This window comes from Salvelinus fontinalis, chromosome 25 (genome assembly GCF_029448725.1).
Source record: "Salvelinus fontinalis isolate EN_2023a chromosome 25, ASM2944872v1, whole genome shotgun sequence".
NCBI classification, from domain to species: domain Eukaryota; kingdom Metazoa; phylum Chordata; class Actinopteri; order Salmoniformes; family Salmonidae; genus Salvelinus; species Salvelinus fontinalis.
In genome coordinates, this window is record NC_074689.1 from 13,113,409 (window position 1) to 13,136,484 (window position 23,076).

At 42.4% G+C, this 23,076-nt stretch overlaps 1 protein-coding gene across 4 annotated transcripts in view; it reads right to left on the reverse strand.

The window, feature by feature from the left end:
• The window catches only part of LOC129822851 (partitioning defective 3 homolog), a 568,315-nt gene that overhangs the window by 358,564 nt on the left and 186,675 nt on the right, over positions 1-23,076 (reverse strand). For all 4 annotated transcript variants that reach the window (XM_055881305.1, XM_055881306.1, XM_055881307.1 and 1 more), the window contains exon 3: positions 9,605-9,791. In XM_055881305.1, the coding sequence (XP_055737280.1) occupies positions 9,605-9,791 (187 nt within the window). The remainder of the gene's footprint in view (positions 1-9,604; positions 9,792-23,076) is intronic.

Below are 23,076 nucleotides of genomic sequence, written 5' to 3' on the forward strand. Positions count from 1 at the left end.
ATTGAAGAGGAGAGCCTTTGGACCAGAACGAAGGAGTGAAAGAGCGACAGGGGGAGAGAGAGATGGAGAGAGTACAGACGAGAGACAGATGAGTATCAGAGAGCCGAGCCCAGTATCAGCCCTACCTGCTTGCAGTTCAAACCAAACCCTGTTAGTTTATCTATAATGGGCAATCACTGCTTCTGGACTTCAACCAAGCCCACAGAGGACTGAGGGAGGGACCAAAGAAATGAACTCAAAAAGTTCAAGTCTACGATGGAAAATCTCTAAAAACATGTTAAAGTTTCAACTTCAGTTTTCAAAACATACTTCTAAGACATAACTAAACTCAGCAAAAAAATAAACGTCCTCGCACTGTCAACTGCGTTAACTTTCAGCAAACATGTGTAAATATTTGTATGAACATAACAAGATTCACCAGCTGAGACATAAACTGAACACGTTCCACAGACATGTGACTAACAGAAATGGAATAATGTGTCCCTGAACAAAGGGGGGGGGGGTCAAAATCAAAAGTAACAGTCAGTATCTGGTGTGGCCACCAGCTGCCTTAAGTACTGCAGTGCATCTCCTCCTCATGGACTGCACCAGATTTGCCAGTTGTTGCTGTGAGATGTTACCCCACTCTTCCACCCAGGCACCTGCAAGTTCCCGCACATTTCTGGAGGGAATGGCCCTAGCCCTCACCTTCCCATTTAACAGGTCCTAGACGTGCTCAATGGGATTGAGATCCGGGCTCTTTGCTGGCCATGGCAGAACACTGACATTCCTGTTTTGCAGGAAATCACGCACAGAACGAGCAGTATGGCTGGTGGCATTGTCATGCTGGAGGGTCATGTCAGGATGAACCTGCAGGAAGGGTACCACATGAGGAGCATGCCCTGTAACGCACAGCGTTGAGATTGCCTGCAATGACAACAAGGTCAGTCCGACGATGCTGTGACACACCACCCCAGACCATGACGGACCCTCCACCTCCAAATCGATCCCGCTCCAGAGTGCAGGCCTCGGTGTAACGCTCATTCCTTCGACGATAAATGCGAATCCGACCATCACCCCTGGTGAGACAAAACCGCGACTCGTCACTGAAAAGCACTTTTTACCAGTCCTGTCTGGTCCAGCAACGGTGGGTTTGTGCCCATAGGTGACGTTGTTGCCGGTGATGTCTGGTGAGGACCTGCCTTACAACAGGCCTAGAAGCCATCAGTCCAGCCTCTCTCAGCCTATTGCGGACAGTCTGAGCACTGATGGAGGGATTGTGCGTTCCTGGAGTAACTCGGGCAGTTGTTGTTGCCATCCTGTACCTGTCCCGCAGGTGTGATGTTCGGATGTACCGATCCTGTGCAGGTGTTGTTACTAGAGGTCGACTGATTAATCGGCACGGATGATTAATTAGGGCCGATTTTAAGTTTTCATAACAATCGGTAATCGGAATTTTTGGACGCCGATTATGGCCAATTACATTGCTTTCCATGAGGAAAATGCATGGCAGGCTGACCACCTGTTACACGAGTGCAGCAAGGAGCCAAGGTAAAGTTGATAGCTAGCATTAAACCAGGTTAACTAGCTTGTCCTACATTGCATATAATCAATTTGGTGCCTGTTAATTTATCATCATTTATCATCGAATCACAGCCTTCGTCGCCAAACGGGTGATGTTTTAACAAAAGCGAATTTGCGAAAAAAAAGCACAATTGTTGCATGAATGTTGTGACGCCCTGACCTTATAGAGCCTTTTTATGTCTCTATTTGGTTTGTTCAGGGTGTGAATTGGGGTGGGCATTCTATGTTTTGTTTTTCTATGATTTTGTATTTCTATGTCTTGGCCGGGTATGGTTCTCAATCAGGGACAGCTGTCTATCGTTGTCTCTGATTGGGAACCATACTTAGGTAGCCTTTGCCCTCCTTTCTTGGTGGGAAGTTAACTTTGTTTGTGGCACATAGTCCTTAAGCTTCACGGTTGTTCTGTATTGTTTATTATTTTTGTTGGCATCACCTTAATAAAAGGAATATGTACTCTAACCACGCTGTGCTTTGGTCTCCTCCTTTTGACGGCCGTGACAAATGTACCTTATCATAAACATCAATGCCTTTCTTAAAATCAATACACAGAAGTATATATTTTTAAACCTGTGTATTTAGTTGTAAAAATTCATGTTATCAGGCAATATTAACTAGGGAAATTGTGTCACTTCCCTTGCGTTTATTGCATGCAGAGTCAGGGTATATGCAACAGTTTGGGCCGCCTGGCTCGTTGCAAACTAATTAGACAGAATATTACATAATTATGACATAACATTGAAGGCTGTGCAATGTATCAGCAATATTTAGACTTAGGGATGCCACCCGTTCGATAAAATACGGAACGGTTCCATATTTCACTGAAAGAATCAACATTTTGTTTTCCAAATGATAGTTTCCGGATTTGACCATATTAATGACCAAAGGCTTGTATTTCTGTGTTTAATATATTATAATTAAGTCTATGATTTTATATTTGATAGAGCAGTCTGACAAAGGTGGTAGGCTTTGCTCGTAAGCATTCATTCAAACTTTACTGCGTTTGCCAGCAGCTCTTAGCAATGCTTGAAGCACAGCGCTGTTTATGACTTCAAGCCTATCAACTCCCGAGATTAGGCTGGCAATACTAAAGTGCCTATTAGAACATCCAATAGTCAAAGGTATATGAAATACAAATGGTATAGAGAGAAATAGTCGACGCGTCATAATTCCTATAATAACTACAACCTAAAATTTCTTAACTGGGTATATTGAACCACCAACTTTCGTATGTTCTGAGCAAGGAACTTAAACGTTCACTTTTTTAAATGGCACATATTTCACTTTTACTTTCTTCTCCAACACTGTGTTTTTTAAACCAAATTGAACATGTTTCATTACATATTTGAGACTAAATAGATTTTATTTATGTATTATATTAAGTTAAAATAAGTGTTCATTGTTCATTCAGTATTGTTGTAATTGTCGTAATTACAAATATATATATATATATATATATATATATATATATACAAAAATCATCCGATTAATCGCTATCGGCTTCTTTTGGTCCTCCAATAATCGTTATCGGCGTTGAAAAATCATAATCGGTCGACCTCCAGTTGTTACACGTGGTCTGCCACTGTTCGTCCTGTCTCCCTGTAGCGCTGTCTTAGGCGTCTCACAGTATGGACATTGCAATTTATTGCCCTGGCCACATTTGCAGTCCTCATGCCACCTTGCAGCATGCCTAAGGCACGTTCACGCAGATGAGCAGGGACCCTGGGCATCTTTCTTTTGGTGTTTTTCAGAGTCAGTAGAAAGGCCTCTTTAGTGTCCTAAGTTGTCATAACTGTGACCTTAATTGCATGTAAACTGTTAGTCTTAACGACTGTTCCACAGGTGCATGTTCATTAATTGTTTATGGTTCATTGAACAAGGATGGGAAACAGAGTTTAAACCCTTTACAATGAAGATTTGGTAAGTTATTTGTATTTTTATGAATGATCTTTGAAAGACAGGGTCCTGAAAAAGGGACATTTCTTTTTTTGCTGAGTTTATATAGACAAAAATTCACAGACACTAATCAATGCTTCAACATAGAGTTCCTGCTGTTGCAGTGATTGTTGTCAGAGTTGCTGTACAGTACATTGTTAGCGTCCCAAATTGCACCCTATTCCCTATATAATGCACTACTTTTGACCAGGGCCCTATATAGGGAACATGGTGCCATTATGTGTCCTTTAGTGACTTCTATATGGAATCCACCACCCACCGTCTTCAGAGGACAAAAATACACTTTGTTTTAACAACTTTTACTTCTGTTGTTAAATGTACATTCTACACACATTTTACATCCATGGCACTTTCTTTATATATATATATATATATATATATATATATATATATATATATATATATATATATATATATATATATTACAGTAGTTACATAGCAAGTATAAAGTAATTACCACAGTGATTCAGTGGGGGCATATTCCTGACCAATTAGAAGTAGGGGTAGAGCGCACCAGCCAACAGCCAACCAAACAGACTGGAACCAGCTTCCCTACTGCTGATTGCCCAACTGGTGGCCAAACAGAAGATATCCCTGAGTGGGTTGAATCGCAACAGGTTTACACCCAGCAGGAGAGAGCAGAGCAGGGGGCCAATCATAATATGTCACTGGCTTCACTCATATCTCCTGTTGTGGTAGTTTTGTTTTAAACCAAGGTCTGTGTACTTTCAGTGGGTTGATGTGCAGTGGGATGGATGGGGGCTGTGCTCAAAGAGAGAGCACTCCACTTTCAGCATAGCCGCCAGATAAGTACCACCTAAGTGGCTGGTTGGTTTGTTTTTCCCGTTACACACAAAAGGTGTCATCAGCTGCCTCTGAACAGGATGGGGTGATGGGATATGGGTTTGATAGAGGTAGAGCAGCTCTTGCTGTAGGTACTGTAGTTTTGATGGATAACCAGGGCAGAGCAGAGGTCCAGGAGGAAGTTTCGGAGAAGGACAAGTATTGGAGTCAGTGTCCCAGGGTGCTGCACCTGAGGCATGGTACGGCACCTCTAATGAGTGCCTCTGTTCTTCATGCCACCATTGCCCAACAGGACTGGGCCTCTTTCCAATGCAGCACTGTAGCGTCTGCGCAGATCCTCAGCTCAGGGTTTAAACACACTACCACCACCTCTATCTTTGCCAACCGGTCCATTGATACCTCAACATCAGGCCCTGGACTCATGCAAATGGAGTATGCAACTCATCTAGATACAGGGTTGTATCTAGATGAGTTCCATGCAATAATGACCATGTAATCCGTTACATGTAATCGGATTACAAAAAAACTAACAGTAATCAGTTACGTGACCAAACAAAAATAAGGTAATCAGATTACAGATAAATTTGAAAAACTAGATGACTACTTCTTGGATTACCTTAACATTTTGAAAGGATGTTTGCGAAAACATTGATTATGGCACCTTTCTGTTCTCTCAATGATATTCAATTCAGCATTGAAAAAAGCCGCAAGTTTAAGTTTGTTCCACCTGAGCAAGTCTGACCACAATTCAGAGACCCCTATCATGACACACGAAACGAGTTTGATGGATCCTTTTCGTCTTCTTCTAATGCCTCTTAAGGAGAAAGTAATCAGATTAAAGTAATCAGATTACGTTACTGAGTTTGGCTAATCCAAAATTTACATTACTGATTACAATTTTGGACAGGTAACTAGTAACTGTAACGGATTATATTTAGTAAGTAACCTACCCAACCATGTAAGTAGAGTCAATGCAACTCATCTAGAGAGTTTATGCAACTCATATGGATAGGGTTCATGAACTGTACAGATCTTAGCAAGCATCAACAAGGCCGAAAGAACCCAAAGTGAAGAAAAATGTTCATTAGGATTCCAAGCTAGTTTACGTTCTTCAATTTTATAGCTACATTTTCTTTTTCTATCCGCAGGATTATACTTTAATGTGCAGCAAGTGAAATGGACCTCCATCCATATAATTACCAGGCAAATTACATTCATTATTGCAATTTACATCTCATCGGCAAGCCAATTATTAACAGTCTGACCTCCGCGGCTTCCTTCGGCTTGGAAATCTAAAAGGAGCTGCCGAGGTGGGCGAGATGGCGGAACGAGAGGGAAAAAAACAATCAATACGATTCTGAAGATGATTATTTCACATATCTATAATGCTATGCTTCACAGCACAGCTGCCCGCTCGGCAGTGCTACTCTGATGTCTGATTTGTGTAATTTGCTGCTTCGCTCCTCTTAAAGGCACGCAGGCTGCATTCTGCATTCGTCCATCTGCCTGTCCAGCCAATCACACACAAGCATAACAACAGAACACACACACACGCAAACAGAAAAAAAACACATACACCCACCACAAACAATCCACAGAGTCTAATTAGGCTGTGCAGTATATTACTGCTCTATCACAATGGGACCGGGGGATGAGAGTGAAAGTGCAGTCTTAGACGGTAATCAACTCGGCAATTGAGGGCAAACTCTGTAACTTAGTCCCAGAGCTAATTTGTAGCTGGTGTACCACTCATTTAAATGTGTGAGACAGGAAGGGGAGGGAGGACGAGAGACATAAGCGTGGCTTTAGTTCTCTATAGTATACACTGCGTGCATACCAAACAGCGCTCTATTCCTATAGTGCACTACTTTTCAAAAGGCGTGCACTGTATAGGGAGCAGGGTGCAATTCGGGACAAATCCCGTTTTATAGTGGTGAGACGTGTATCAACTAAAGTGGGATGGGCAACAAACCGATGAGGTATAACAGCACATGACCTTCCTTTACTTTGTCAATAAAATACAATAGTAAAGTGTTCACTTTAAAACAGGATACCTGCTGCTATGATTGTTGGAAGGCGGCGTACTATTATTCCAAAACGATGGTCGCGAGGATTGGAAGTTTACGCGCACGCACACACACACACACACACACACACACACACACACACACACACACACACACACACACACACACACACACACACACACACCACACACACACACACACACACACACACACACACACACACACACACACACACACACACCTGTTTCAGTAGGGGGTAAAGAGAGTCCTCCAATACACAATGGCTCATAAAAACCAAGGGAGGGAAGAATATGCAGTCCCATCAGAGGGCTGTGTACAGTACCAGACCTCCCTGTGAGATAGCATTGTGGAAGCAACAATAACACCACATCACTGGTTCAAAGGAGAGACCCAGTAACATGGGAGGCATCTGTTATGTTGGTGTCTGTCTGAGGTTTGTGTTGGTGTCTGATTGAAATTTGTGTTGGTGTCTGTTTGAGGTTTGTGTTTGTTTGAGGTTTGTGTCTGTTTGAGGTTTGTGTTTGTTGGGGGAAAAGGAGGGAGAGAGCGATAGACCATGTTTCTTTGAAGATATCTGTCTGCAAACACGTTCTGATTCATTTCCTATTGTTATTGCACTTTTCTCTGTTACAATCAGTGGTGATTTTAGCATGTAAATCTTGGTGGGGAAAAACAAAAAAATGTGGGATGCATGTCAGCAAAGCCACTAAACAACACTAAATAATACATGAATTGCACTATAACGGTGCCAAACGGTGCACACACACTGTTAGGGCCTACATAAAGCTGTCCCAACAGCAGTTCCAACACCTTACCACTGCTACACCTGGCTTTCAGCGGAGCCTTGTCTGGCAGAGAAACAGTTCATTCAGCCTCATTTACCGCCTTTAAAAAAACATAGCTGATATGTCTGACTTGCTTAAACAAATGTGGTTTTTACTGACAATTGAGATGTACAAACTATGCCATAAGGGGACGACAAGCGAATAAGAGGCAATTAGTAATACCGATTAAGACATTAATGAGCGAGCTAGGATGGACGTAGTCAATATAACTATTTGTTCAGCACTTTTGAAATGTACAGCGACAGAATTCAGAACATGGGCTGTTTTTACAGTGTTCTGCCTGTACACCAAGTCAGAACCGTAGGATAAATAAAGGGGGCATATAAGCAGACAATGAAAGCTCTTACAATATTCAATGATTACATTTCTCTAAAACAGGTTATAGGCTACATGTGCACCACCAAGTTAGAGCAGTAGGTGAAATTAAGAGGTGAAAATAGACCAAATTATTAGGGTGAGGCACATTGAACACCGTTTGGATCTTTGTGTGTCAAAAAGGATACATGTCATATAACACTATTTGACGCGTTAAATAAGCTTTTAATTTGACATGTCAAATAACACAATTATATTATAGAATGTTTTTTGTCCTGAATTTGCACGTGCAAGCCAAGTGCCAACACTACTATCAGTAGCACTGTCAAAGCTGAAAAAAAAGTTAGTAAACAAGGACACACCGGCCAGGCACGATGTGTTTACAATATCGCGTTGATGAAAATAGTCCAAATTATCCGGGTGAGGCACATGGGCTACTAACAGGTTACCAGACAACATTCACTTAGTATTACTTTTTTAGCTACAGGATACATATCTCTCTGGCATCCTACATCATTTATGAAGCAGCACAAGACATTGTTGGACTCACGTTGTTGTGATGTGCTTGAACAGGAAAGTGGCTCGGCAGTCCATCGTGGGCAAATTTTCTCATCAAATAGAGAGGTGCCGGATTTACAATTCCGAGTTGAATGACAGTTCAAAGTGTATTTTCCCAGTTTGAGCTGTTTATTACCGTCTTCCCAGTTGCAATGCTTGCATTTAGCCACTGTCACCGATTCCTTACAAACCACTCATTCTTGAATTTGTGATCTCCAAATAGTTGTGTAATGTTTATGTCCAATGGCCAATGGCCGATGAGCACCGCTACGTTTTATCTATAATTTCTCTTCATTATTTCTCTTCATATGACAAGGATTAAAAAGGATTTGTCAGTAGATTGTCGACTTAATTCCTGATGATGACTGCTAGCTAAGATTGTGAAAGTAAGATGTTGACATGATCAGTCCAATCAAAGCTACTGTACATATAATGTAATTTGACTTCATTTCTGTGGCCATCGACCTTGAGCCTTCATACAAGGGCACTTGTAATATAACTCTATGGCAGGACCTAAAGAGCTAAATGTTGGATGTCCACCCTTTCTAAGGAATTAAGCTTGGTGATTACGTAAGGTCCCCATGAGTGACAGAACACTGAGCTAATCATGGCGCAATGCTCGTTTTTTTCTGCTGGCTCGATCCACCACCACAGAAAGCACTGAGCTAGGCTGAAACACCTGCATTTTGGAACTGCCTTACTCAAGAAAACTTAAAAGAGACCATGTTGGTATGACGATTTATTAACTCAATTATATATATATTTTTTTTACATTGTTTGCAATGATATGTGACACGTATTAATGCCAAAATAACATGCAAAACAGGCAAGCCCCAAAAACTTGAGCAGCGTGTTATGTATCTAAGTCCAACCTGTAGGAAAGGGTGGAGTTGAGGGATGGACTTAGGGAGGGATGGAGACAAACGTTATGGTACTGGGTGTCTGTGCCTCTGTGTGTGTGTGTGTGTGTCTGTGCCTCTGTGTGTGTGTGTGTGTGCCTGTGTGTGTGTGTGTGTGTGTGTGTGTGTGTGTGTGTGTGTGTGTGTGTGTGTGTGTGTGTGTGTGTGTGTGTGTGTGTGTGTGTGTGTGTGTGTGTGTGTGCGTGCGTGCGTGCGTGCGTGCGTGCGTGCGTGCGTGCGTATGTGCGTATGTGCGTATGTGCGTATGTGTGTGTGTGTGTGCGTGTTGACCCCCAGGCTCAGCTGTCAGTGTTAATCAGAGACCCGGTGTGTCTCTCCCCCATCATCATGCATGATTGAGTGGATGGTGCAGCCACAGTCCCCTGGATGATACCACCTGCCCATCTCGCTCACCGCAAAGCCACTCCCTGGACACAACTCCAACTGACTCTTAAAAAACTTAACTAAACTATATAAACAACATATTTATTCAGGGCTGATTGGTCAAGAGTCTGTTTCCTATCTTCTTTCTTACAGATACATGTTTTCAATAGCTGTGACACACTAGAGCACTTAATGGCCAAGTGGCAAACTAAAGTACTACTAGTCTGACACTTACTGCTGCGCAGGGCGGAGGGGGTAACCTCTATCTCGCTGCTGGTCTGGTAGGGCTGGAAGGCGGACATGTTGCTGGAGTTGAGCTCTGTGACGACAGTGAAGGGGTCAGGGCTCTGTGTGCCCGTTGAGCTGGCACTGGTGCCATCGCCTCCATGGTGAGGGTCCTGCTCCTCATACACTGCCACCAGCTGGAGAGAGAGGGGAGAGAGAGGATAGGTTCAATAATGAGAGAGAGAGAGATGATAGGTTAGATAAGGAGAGAGTGAGAGAAAGAGAGAGAAGCTGATGCACACCTCAAGCAAAACACAAACATGTATGCTAGCTCACTAGCATATGTAAACACATATGCACACACACACACACACACACCTTTCCACTTACAGTACTGCTAGTTGACTACCCATGTCCAGCCACTCAGTGAGCAGCTGTCCTATTTCCATAAAGGTGCTGTGTTGCCATGTATTTGTGGTTACTGGGCAGAGAGGCAGAGCACAAAGAGCATCTACATCCCATTATTACCGCATCCTCACACACAGACCATCGCCACGGTGACCTAGCCAACACACTATGCCTGCTACAACAAGGCTCAACTCACAATCATGGCTTATACTGAGTAAGGTTGTCACGATAACTGATACTTCGATACTGATACCAGTTTGGTATCACGATGCCATCAAGATACCAGAGGAAAACAAGAAGGCATATTAGCCAAAGTCAAAGACTGGCACTTGATCCAGACAGATTAATGCAGCTACTTATTTGTTCAACCATTGTGCATCTTTTGAGATCATTATCATTACCTTAAAAAAAATGTAACTCAACATTTTCAGAGACAGCCATTTATGCACTAATTCATAAATTCTACAATCATACAATGGTGGAACCGGCTTCCACCTGAAGCTAGGAATGCAGAGTCCCTGCCCATCTTCCCAAAACATCTGAAACCCTACCTCTTCAGAGTATCTAAAATAATCCCACAGCACCCCCCTCGCACATGACCCTTCGTGAACTAACACTCACACTTGACTTTTCCCCCCTTAACTCAACTGACTTTGTTGATAGCTACTTTTTTTTTTTAAATACAGATATACAGTTGAAGTCGGAAGTTTACATACACTTAGTTTTCAGTCATTAAAACTCGTTTTTCAACCACTCCACAAATTTCTTCTTAACAAACTATAGTTTTGGCAAGTCGGTTAGGACACAAGTCATTTTTCCAACAATTGTTTACAGACAAATTAATTCACTTATAATTCACTGTGCCTAAGTTGACTGCCTTTTAAGCAGCTTGGAAAATTCCAGAAAATAATGTCAAGGCTTTAGAAGTTTCTGATAGGCTAATTGACATAATTTGAGTCAATTGGAGGTGTACCTGTGGATGTATTTCAAGGTCTACCTTCAAACTCAGTGCCTCTTTGCTTGTCATCATGGGAAAATCAAAAGAAATCAGCCAATTTCCAAACGCCTGAAGGTACCACGGTCATCTGTACAAACAATAGAACGCAAGTATAAACACCATGGGACCACGCAGCCATCATACCGCTCAGGAAGGAGACTCCTAGAGATGAACGTACTTTGTTTGAAAAGTGCAAATCAATCCCAGAACAGGAAAGGACCTTGTGAAGATGCTGGAGGAAACAGGTACAAAAGTATCTATATCCACAGTAAAAAGAGTCCTATATCGACATAACCTGAAAGGCAGCTCAGCAAGGAAGAAGCCACTGCTCCAAAACAGACTTAAAAAAGCGAGACTATGGTTTGCAACTGCACATGGGGACAAAGATCGTACTTTTTGGAGAAATGTCCTCTGGTCTGATGAAACAAAAATAGAACTGTTTGGACATAATGTCCATTGTTATGTTTGGAGAAAAAAGGGGGAGGCTTGCAAGCCAAAGAACAACATCCCAACCGGGAAGCACGGGGGTGGCAGCATCATGTTGTGGGGGTGCTTTGCTGCAGGAGGTGCACTTCACAAAATAGATGGTATCATGAAGCAGGAAAATTATGTGGATATATTGAAGCAACATCTCAAGACATCAGTCAGGAAGTTAAAGCTTGGTTCCAAATGGGTCTTCCAAATGGACAATGACCCCAAGCATACTTCCAAAGATGTGGCAAAATGGCTTCAGGACAACAAAGTCAAGATATTGGAGTGGCCATCACAAAGCCCTGACCTCAATCCCATAGAAAATGTGTGGGCAGAACTGAAAAAGTATATGAGAGCAAGGAGGCCTACAAACCTGACTCAGTTACACCAGATCACAAAATTCACCCAACCTATTGTGGGAAGCTTGTGGAAGGCTACCCAAAACGTTTGAACCAAGTTAAACAATTCAAAGGCAATGCTACCAAATAGTAGCTGAGTGTATGTAAACGTCTGACCCAATGGGAAAGTGATGAAAGAAATAAAAGTTTAAATAAATCATTCTCTCTACTATTATTCTGACATTTCACATTCTTCAAATAAAGTGGTGATGCTTACTGACTTAAGACAGGGAATTTTTACGAGGATTAAATGTCAGGAATTGTGAAAAACAGAGTTTAAATGTATTTGGCTAAGGTGTATGTAAACTTCCGACTTCAACTGTGTATACAGTACCAGTCAAATGTTTGAACATACCTAGTCATTCTATGGGTTATTCTTTATTTTTACAATTTTCAACATTGTAGAATAATAGTGAAGACATCAAAACTATGAAATAACATACTGTATGTAGTGACCAAAAAAGTGTTAAACAAATCAAAATATATTTCAGATTTTAGATTCTTCAAATTAGCCACCCATCGCCTTGATGACAGCTTTGCACACTCTTGGCATTCTCTCAACCAGCTTCACCTGGAATGCAACAGTCTTGAAGGAATTCCCGCATATGCTGAGCACTTGTTGGCTGCTTTTCCTTTACTCTGCGGTCCAACTCATCCCAAACCATCTCAATTGGGTGTAGGTCAGGTGATTGTGGAGGCCAGATCATCTGATGCAGCACTCCATCCCTCTCCTTATTGGTCAAATAGCCCTTACACAGCCTGGATGTGTGTTTTGGGTCATTGTCCTGTTGAAAAACAAATGATAATCCCACTAAGCGCCACCCGGCTGGGATGGCATATCGCTGCTGAATACTGTGGTAGCCATGCTGGTTAAGTGTGCCTTGAATTCTAAATAAATCACTGACAGTGTCACCAGCAAAGCAGCCCCACACCATCACACCTCCACCATGCTTCACGGTGAGAACCACACATGCAGAGATCATCTGTTACCTACTCTGCATCTCACAAAGACACGACTGTTGGAACCAAAAATCTCAAATTTGGACTCATCAGACCAAAGGACAGATTTCCACCGGTATAATGTCCATTGCCCGTGTTTCCTGGCCCAAGCAAGTCTCTTCTTATTATTGGTGTCCTTTAGTAGTGGTTTCTTTGCAGCAATTCGACCATGAAGGCCTGATTCACTCAGTATCCTCTAAATAGTTGATGTTGAGATGTGTCTGTTACTTGAACACCATGATTTCCAAGGCTGGTAAATCTAATGAACTTATCTTCTGCATCAGAGGTAACTCTGGTTCTTCCTTTCATGTGACGGTCCTTATGAGAGCCAGTTTCATCATAGCTCTTGATGGTTTTTGCGACTGCACTTGAAGAAACTTTCAAAGATCTTGAAATGTTCCTGATTGACTGACCTTCATGTCTTAAAGCAATGATGGACTGTCGATTCTCTTTGCTTATATGAGCTGTTCTTGCCATAATATGGACTTGGTATTTTACCATATAGCGTCATCTTCTGTATACTAACCCTACCTTGTCACAACACACCTGATTGGCTCAAACGCATTAAGGAAAGAAATTCCACAAATTAACCTTTTTTTCCACAGGAGTTGCTAGTGCGCGATGAGACAAGGATATCCCTGCTGGCCAAACCCTCCCTAACCCGGGCGACGCTAGGCCTCAAATTAACTTTTTACAAGTCATACCTGTTAATTCAAATGCATTCCCGGTTCACTACCTCATGAAGCTGGTTGAGAGAATGCCTATGATGTGCAAAGCTGTCATCAAGACAAAGAGTGGCTCCTTTGAAGAATCTATAACATATATTTTAATTAACACTTTTTTTGGTTCTACATGATTCCATATGTATTATTTCATAGTGTTGATTTCTTCACTATTACTCTACAATGTAGAAAATAGTACAAATATAGAAAAACTCTTTAATGAATAGGTGTGTCCAAACTTGACAGGTACTGTATATATTTAAATGGTAGATCTTTAGTCTATTGATAAACGGGGTACATCAAAATGTAGCTTAGGCCTATTCACAAGTGCAGGTGAATGCATAAGCAATAGGAGTGTGTGCATGCATTGAGTTATTGAGCTTGATTTGGCTGATCTCATGGGGCTACAGATGATAAACAATCTATTTCCTTTCCATGTGAGAGTTATTGTATTATACTGATCAACAACATTTGCATAGAAGTAGCTTATTTAAAAAAAGTGTGTGCTCTCTCTTTAACCAGTAATGACATATTTCATGAAGAAAAGGGGGCGGCAGCCCGTCAGAGCCCTATACACAGAGTCAGGTCACTGAGGCAATACATCATCTTTGGAAGAGACCCGATTAAGTGAATTAATAAGGTTTTGGTGGCAATCAGCTTTGAAATTAGTATATTTTGCGTTATGGTTTGAATATTGACACAAACAACGTACGGGGGGGGGGGGGGGGGGTGGTGAATTGATGTTGGCTTCAGCTGTAAACTAGCAAGGAAAGTCAGCCTACAAAGCTGGAAGCTACCAATATCTTATTACATTGTAAAATTTTCTAGCCTGTAATGGACATTGTTTTGCGAACAGTAATGAAGTTTCAACATTTCTGTTTCCCATTTCTGTCTCTGTCACACACTCAAGCATGAACACATGTACGAATACACACACGCATGCACAAGCACACACACATACATACACGCAAGCACCAGTGGCGGTTGGTGCCATTTAAGATGAGGGAGGACAATTATATTTTTTATGAGCATGGCCTTATTTCTATTACAGCATATTGGATGAATGTCATTCATATTCTATTCACCCAGCTCAATGTAACGTCGATAGGTTTAGGCTACTACATAATACAACATTTTTCCCTATACCCATCACGAGGTAGCTACAACCTAGCCTATGAATGAAAGTTTATAACGTAGATCAAGAGAAATTTGACTAATCAAGGTGACAGACATTGACACATTTGACAGAGCCTTGCACAATCTTGCCTGCATCTAGCTGATCTAGGGTGTAATCATTAGTCCAACAGTTACATACAAGAGTTTCTATTGGACAAATTCAGGTATGTGTTTGCCCGTTTCGCTCCGTTTGCTTCCATTTAAGAAATGTTTTTCAACAGAATCGACGGAATGAATACACCCCTGATCACACGCTAACACAATTCACTTTCATGTGTGCTGAGTAGTCTGACAAAATGAGTATCCTAACAGATATGCGCAATTTCCTGGATATGATTATGATCAGAGTATTTTTTGTAATTATCCGTGAAAAAAGAATCTTTCTCATGTCAGTCAGTCACAGAGTTTCTAAACCATATCGTGCTGTCTTTGAGTCGGTTACGTGCAGTCTAAATAACTTAACTGGCTAGTTTGCCTGTCTGTAAAGAAAAGGGCGGGCTGTACGTTGATCCTGAGTGAAAATATATTTCTCTGTTCATTCGCATCAACATTTCACCCGGTCACTTTTCCTTGCATGTTTTCCGTCTGACCATTTAGATTGCTACTGCCTGCTACTATGACAAATCACATGGCAAGGACGTTTGCTATCAAGCTATCAGTGTGCATAATATCTAACAAGAGGGGCAAGGAAAAAATACTAAACATGTGCATTCTGACTGAGTGATAGCAAACTTGGCTGACTGCTTCAAATTGAGGACACATAGACAAAAACACACAACCACCCCTCTGTGCGCTTCTCCTACATGCAGGGAGGTATTTTGCCAACATTTATTTAGGCATATTAAAACAATTCCGTTTTTTCAGACTATCAACTGTCAATTTACGATACGATTATGAATACGAGTATGGCCATGTCGGCACACCACTGCTTTCACAGCAGCCACATACAAACAGCATGAGTCCTTTGATCGCTGGATGATTCCGTCTCGCATCTACTCCCTCTCACCTTTTCCCTTCGCTTGTGGACCTCAGCGCACAACACACCAGCTGTCTGTGGCCAAAAAAAAAACTTTCCAAGCCAAACCTTCATATCATAACCGCTAACTTCTACACAAAGCCGACATCGTTGTAACCATATTAGCTAACGTGAAGGCAAACATAGGTACTAGAACTAACACGTTAGTAAACCCTCTACAATCATGCAGTTATGTGTACAGTTAGCAAGCAATTACACCGTCGGGCCCCGGTGGCACTAAATTAATCAAACCAAAAGCTTACCTTGACTTGGAAGAGTTCCAGTGTTGGATAGCCATTGCCAGCTAGGTAACATAGCATCCGTCTCTGTTTGAGCTGGATGATTGATTACGCTAAACTAGCTAGCTGAGGGCCTCCTGAGTGGCGCAGTGGTCTAAGGCACTGCATTGCAGTGGTTGAGGGGCCACTACAGCCCCGGGTTCGATCCCAGGTTGTGTCACAGCTGGCCGTGACACCCATGAGGCGATGCACAATTGGCCCTGCATCGTCCAGGTTAGGGGAGGGTTTGGCCGGGATTTCCTTGTCACATCGCACTCCAATTCATCCCAAAGGTGTCCGATGGAGTTGAGGCCAGTCAAGTTCTTCCACACTGATCTTGACAAACCATTTCTTGTATGGACTTTGCTTTGTGCACAGGGACATTGTCATGCTGAAACGGTTAAGGGCCTTCCCCAAACTCTTGTCATCAAGTTGGAAGCACATAATTGTCTAGAATGTCATTGTATGCTTCACTGGAACTAAGCGGCCTTGCCCAAACCATGAAAAACAGCCCAAGACCATTATTCCTCCTCCACCAAACTTTACAGATGGGTACTATGCATCGGGGCAGGTAGCGTTCTCCTGAAATCCGCCAAACCCAGATTCGTCCATCGGACTAGCAGATGGTGAAGCGTGATTCATCACTCCAGAGAACGTGTTTCCACTGCTCCAGAATCCAATGGTTGGCATTGTGCAGGGAGATCTAAGCTTGTGTGTGGCTGCTTGGAAACCCATTTCATTAAGCTCCCGACGAACAGTTATTGTGCTGACTTTGCTTCCAGAGGCAGTTTGGAACTCGGTAGTAAGTGTTACAAACGAGAACATAATATTTTTACACGCTACGCGCTTCAGAACACGGCAGTCCCGTTATGTGAACTGTGTGGCCTACCACTTCGTGGCTGAGCCGTTATTGCTCCTAGACATTTCCACTTCACAATAACAGCACATACAATTGACCGGGGAAGCTCTAGCAGGGCAGAAATTTTAACAACTGACTTGTTGGAAAGATGACATCCTATGACAGTGCCACGTTAAAATTCACTGAGCTATTCAGTAAGGCCATTCTACGGCAAAAGTTTGTCTTTGGAGATTACATGGCTATTTGCTCAATTGTATACACCTGTCAGCAATGAGTGTGGTTTAAATAGCCAAATCCACAAATTTAAAGGTGTGTCCACGTACGTTTGTATATACAGTGGCTTCGAAAGAATTCAGACCCCTTGACTTGTTCCACATTTTGTTATGTTACAGCCTTATTCTAAATTGGATTACATTTTTAAAAATCCTCAGCAATCTACACACAATACCCCATAATGACAAAGTGAAAACAGGTTTTTAGAACACACATTTGCAAATGTCAATTTTTTTTACGGAAATACCCTATTTACATAAGTATTCAGACCCTTTGCTATGAGACTCGAAATTGAACTCAGCGGCATCCTGTTTCCATTGATCATCCTTGAGATGTTTCTACAACTTTATTGGAATCCACCTGTGGTAAATTAAATTGATTGGACATGATTTAGAAAGGCACAACACTGTCTATATAAGGTCACACAGTTGATAGTGCATGTCAGAGCAAAAACCAAGCCATCAGGTCAAAGGAATTGTCCGTAGAGCTCCGAGACAGGTTTGTGTCGCGGCACAGATCTGGGGAAGGATACCAAAACATTTCTGTAGCAGTGAAGGTCCCAAAGAACACAGTGGCCTCCATCATTCTTAAATGGAAAAAGTTTGGAACCACCAAGACTCTTCCTAGAGCTGGCTGCCCGGCCTAACTGAGCAATTGGGATAGAAGGGCCTTGGTTAGGGAGATGACCAAGAACTCTATGGAGATGGGAGAAACTTCCAGAAGGACAACCATCTCTGCAGCACTCCACCAATCTGGCCTTTATGGTAGATTGGCCAGACAGAAGCCACTCATCAGTAAAAGGCACATGACAGCCCACTTGGAGTTTGCCAAAAGGCAGCTAAAGGACTCTCAGACCATGAGAAACAAGATTCTCTGGTTTGATGAAACCAAGATTGAACTCTTTGGCCTGAATGCCAAGTGTCACATCTGGAGGAAACCTGGCACCATCCCTGTGGTGAAGCACGGTGGTGGCAGCATCATGCTGTGGGGGTGTTTTTCAGCGTCAGGGATTGGGAGACAAGTCAGGATCGAGGCAAAGTTGAACGAAGCAAAGTACAGAGAGATCCTTGATGAAAATCCAGAGCGCTCAGGACCTCAGACTGGGGACGAAGTTTCAACTTCCCATAGGACAACAACCCTAAACACATAGCAAAGACAACGCAGGAGTGGCTTCGGGACAAGTCTCTGAATGTCCTTGAGTGGCCTAGCAAGAGCCCGGACTTGAACATCTCTGGAGATACCTGAAAACAGCTGTGCTCCCTATTCTATCTGACAAAGCTTGAGAGTAACCGCAGAAAAGAATGGGAGAAACTCGCCAAATACATGTGTACCAAGCTTGTAGTGTCATACCCAAGAAGACTTGATGCTGTAATCGCTGCCAAAGGTTCTTCAAAAAAGTACTGAGTAGGGTCTGAATACTTACACTATCGTTCAAAAGTTTGGGGTCACTTAGAAATGTCCTTGTTTTTGAAAAAAATCCCCAAATTTTGTCCATTAAAATAACATCAAATTAATCAGAAACTGTGTAGACTTTGCTAATGTTGAAAATGACTATTGTACCTGGAAACGGCAGATTTTTGGGGAGAATATCTACACAGGCGTACAGAGGCCTTTTATCAGCAACCATCACTCCTGTGTTCCAATGGCATGTTGTGTTCGCTAATCCAAGTTGATCATTTTAAAAGGCTAATTGATCATTAGAAAACCCTTTTGCCTATTATGTTAGCACAGCTATAAACTGTTGTCCTGATTAAAGAAGCAAATCGACTGGCCTCCTTTAGATTAGTTGAGTATCTGGAGCATCAGCATTTGTGGGTTCAATTACAGGCTCAAAATGGGCAGACACAAAGACCTTTCTTCTGAAACTCGACAGTCTATTCTTGTTCTGAGAAATTAAGGCTATTCCATGCGAGAAATTGCCAAGAAACTGAAGATCTCGTACAACGCTGTGTACTACTCCATGCACAGAACAGCGCACACTAGCTCTAACCAGAATAGAAAGAGGAGTGGGAGGTCTCGGTGCACAACTGCGCAAGAGGACAAGTACATTAGCGTGTCTAGTTTGAGAAACAGATGTCTCAAAAGTCCTCAACTGGCAGCTTCATTAAATAGTACCCGCAAACACCCGTCTCAATGTCAACAGTGAAGAGGCGACTCGGGATGCTGGCCTTCTAGGCAGAGTTGCAAAGAAAAAGCCATATCTCAGACTGGTCAATAAAAATAAAAGATTAAGATGGGCAAAATAACACAGACACTGGACAGAGGAAGACTGGAAAAAAGTGTTATGGACACACAAATCTAAGTTTGAGGTGTTCGGATCACAAAGAAGAACATTCGTGAGACGCAGAAAAAACGAAAAGATGCTGGAGGAGTGCTTGACGCCATCTGTCAAGCATGGCAGAGGCAATGTGATGGTCCGGGGGTGCTTTGGTGGTGGTAAAGTGGGAGATTTGTAAAGGGTAAAAGGGATCTTGAAGAAGGAAGGCTATCACTCCATTTTGCAATGCCATGCCATACCCTGTGGACGGCGCTTAATTGGAGCCAATTTCCTCCTACAACAGGACAATGACCCAAAGCACAGCTCCAAACTATGCAATAACTATTAGGGAAGAAGCAGTCAGCTGGCATTCTGTCTATACTTGAGTGGCCATTACAGTCACCGGATCTCAACCCTATTGAGCTGTTGTGGGAGCAGCTTGACCGTATGGTACGTAAGAAGTGCCCATCAAGCCAAACCAACTTGTGGGAGGTGCTTCAGGAAGCATGGGGTGAAATCTCTTCAGATTACCTCAACAAATTGACAACTAGAATGCCAAAGCTCTGCAAGGCAGTAATTGCTGCAAATGAAGGATTCTTTGACGAAAGCAAAGTTAGGACACAATTATTATTTCAATTAAAAATCATTATTCATAACCTTGTCAAGTCTTGACTATATTTCCTATTCCTTTTGCAACTCATTTCAATGTTTTCATGTAACACAAGGACATTTCTTAGTGACCCCAGAACTTCTGAACGGTAGTGTATCAGTTTTTTATTTGTAAAAAATTTGCAAAAATGTATAAAACCCTGTTTTTGCTTTGTAGAGTGTAGCTGTCCTCCGGCTACACCATGGTGCTATCCTACAGAGTGCTGTTGAGGCTACTGTAGACCTTCATTGCAAAATAGTGTGTTATCATCAATTTTTTGGTGACGTGAATATATTTAGTATAGTTTTATTTAAAAAGGATGGCCTTTTTAATGTTTCACTATTTTTATGACATTCGTCATAAAGGAAAACTGGCATGCTCAGAGATGCCTGACTACCTGCCAGTCAGCACTGGTCTGTTGGAGCTATGGCAGAGAGCGAGAAGAGAGAATAGAAATTGAGACGGAGAGAGCGAGAGAGACAGAGAGGGAGAAATAGACAGAAAAAGAGAGATAAAGATAGAGAAAAAGAAGGAGACAGAGAAAAACTAGAATAGAGATCGCGACAGAGAGTGTCAGAGACAGAGAGAGAGGAGACGAGAGACGATAGATACGAGAGAGAGAGAAAGAAAGAGAATTGTCGATTGGAACGCTGGATGCTGGTTCTGCCAAGAGGTTTTCAATGGGATCCGTTTGGCTGTTCTGTTCATCACACAACTACAGCTAATCAACCAATTCTTATAAGAAGATTAGCCTCCCGCTCCCATGTATTATACTTAGCCTACACTCTGAAGGCTGTAGCAAGGAGCTCATGTCAATCCTAGTCTAATGCTATGGAACAATAGCATCTACACTACACCAATGTAAATCTCCCCTTGCTTTGGCCAAAGATTTAGGCAGTATCTTTTCTATAGGCCAAGGATGTGGAAAGCTATAACACAGGAAATATCAGACACAGTCAAATACAACAGCTTTCGTGTAAATGCCGTGGAATTTGTCTGCAGGTTAAAATAGCTAAAGTATTTTTGCACGTATCGGCTTATTTTCTTGCCTGTTTGCAAGTAAGTTGGCATAGAAACACGTTTCAGAGCTTTGTTTCTTATTTGAATTTGATTCAGTATGTGTGTGTGCGTATGTGTGTGTGTGTGTGTGTATGCTTACTGTATCCGTGTGTGTGTGTCTATCAGTGTGTACTATATGAATGAGTATGTGTGTGTGTGCGTGTGTGTGTATGCTTGCTGTATCTGTGTGTGTGTGTCTATCAGTGTGTACTGTATGAATGAGTGTGTGTGTGTGTGTGTGTGTGTGTGTGTGTGTGTGTGTGTGTGTGTGTGTGTGTGTGTGTGTGTGTGTGTGTGTGTGTGTGTGTGTGTGTGTGTGTGTGTGTGTGTGTGTGTGTGTGTGTGTGTGTGTGTGTGTGCTCCAGTATGGTTTATCATTAGCATAACTCACACTGACATCTCTCATGTTCTCTTTACACAATTAAAGCAGATTGCATTTATTCAAAAAGCCTTCTTATCTGTCACGCTGACACGCCACGCTCGTCATCACAGAAACACTAACTCGGTGTGTAAACGCTTCACGCTGATGTTATTTAGTGCACTGCACAGTTCACTGTAATCGCTTTTCGTCTCAGACGCAGAAATTACACCCAAAGAGTTGTGGGGTTATTGCACATTCCTACATTCGCTCTACACACACACATGCACACCACACACACACACACTTGCGAGAAGCAATCGGGGGTGATGAAAGAGGCACCCTGTTGCAAAATGAGAATCCTTTTATATTAAAATCAGACACTTTGAAGTGGAATTTAGTTGACGTTCCGTTTATTGCCAGGCTTCACGGTGATACGTGTGGTAGCGTTATGGCAGCGCCCTTCTGTTTTTTTGTTCAATATGCACATATTAAACCAGCCGACAAGGAAGTATTGGTGAGTACATGTTCCTAAACGGTTTTCTTTCCTTAGCCATTTAAAGAGCTAGCTAAGTTATTCCGCCTAGGTAGATAGACCTTTTGAACGCTATGTGGTGTGACGGTGTTCGAATTCAAACCAAGTTGCAATGGGCCTAGAGACGCAATGTGCCAAGGAGTAGAGAGGGAATGGGCCTTCACTCCAGACATACAGTATTTACATTCCAATTGTGCTTGAATCATTAATGACAAAGTAATCAGCCCTCATTCATTTGTGGGTCGGAGTAGTTAGTACAACTCCTTGAAAAGCTTGCCAGCTGGCCGTTTGAAGGCATTTAGAGGGAGTGAAAAACTCATGTTGTTGGGCCTCCCTCCACTAAACATGATTCATTTTTAAATACCCATCCACTTATGATGTGCACTTTGCAGGGCCTTGCCTCGTCTCTCCACCCACTCCAGAGCCCTTTCCCAGTTTCCAACGCACCGCACAGCGCTAGCTAACCACCACACACATACGCACATCACCCCACTCATAATCAAATGGACCAGCATTTATCAATCATGCAATATTTATGTGCTCGTGAAAGGCCCCGTTTTGCCCTAAATCGACTGGAGCCATGAATAGTTAGTAAGAGGAGAAGAGAAATAAAGAAAGAATCAGAAATAAAATATGCATGGAAGCTGGAGCGGCTTTCACAGAGATGCAGTCCAGCCGACAGGGAGGAGATTGCAGACTCCTTAGACAAAACCTATATTCTGAGATCAGCCATCTAAAACCCCTTATTGGAGCTCTGTTTGTCTGAAGAGTTTTCTCAAGAATCTCAAAAGTGGCGCAGGGTTGCCAAATTGTGAGAAAGAGTCCCTCCAAAAACTTCTCTCCTCTCTTTCCTCTCCCCTCCTCCATCTCTCTGTGTGGGTATGAGAGGACACCCTTACCCAGAGAGGGGACAGCCAGCACTGACTGTGTCAGACAAACACTTCTCCCTGTCTGACAATTCGACAAGGCCACTTGGACGTGGACAGATTTTAAATTTTACATTTTCAAATCTCTGGCCATTATATGAC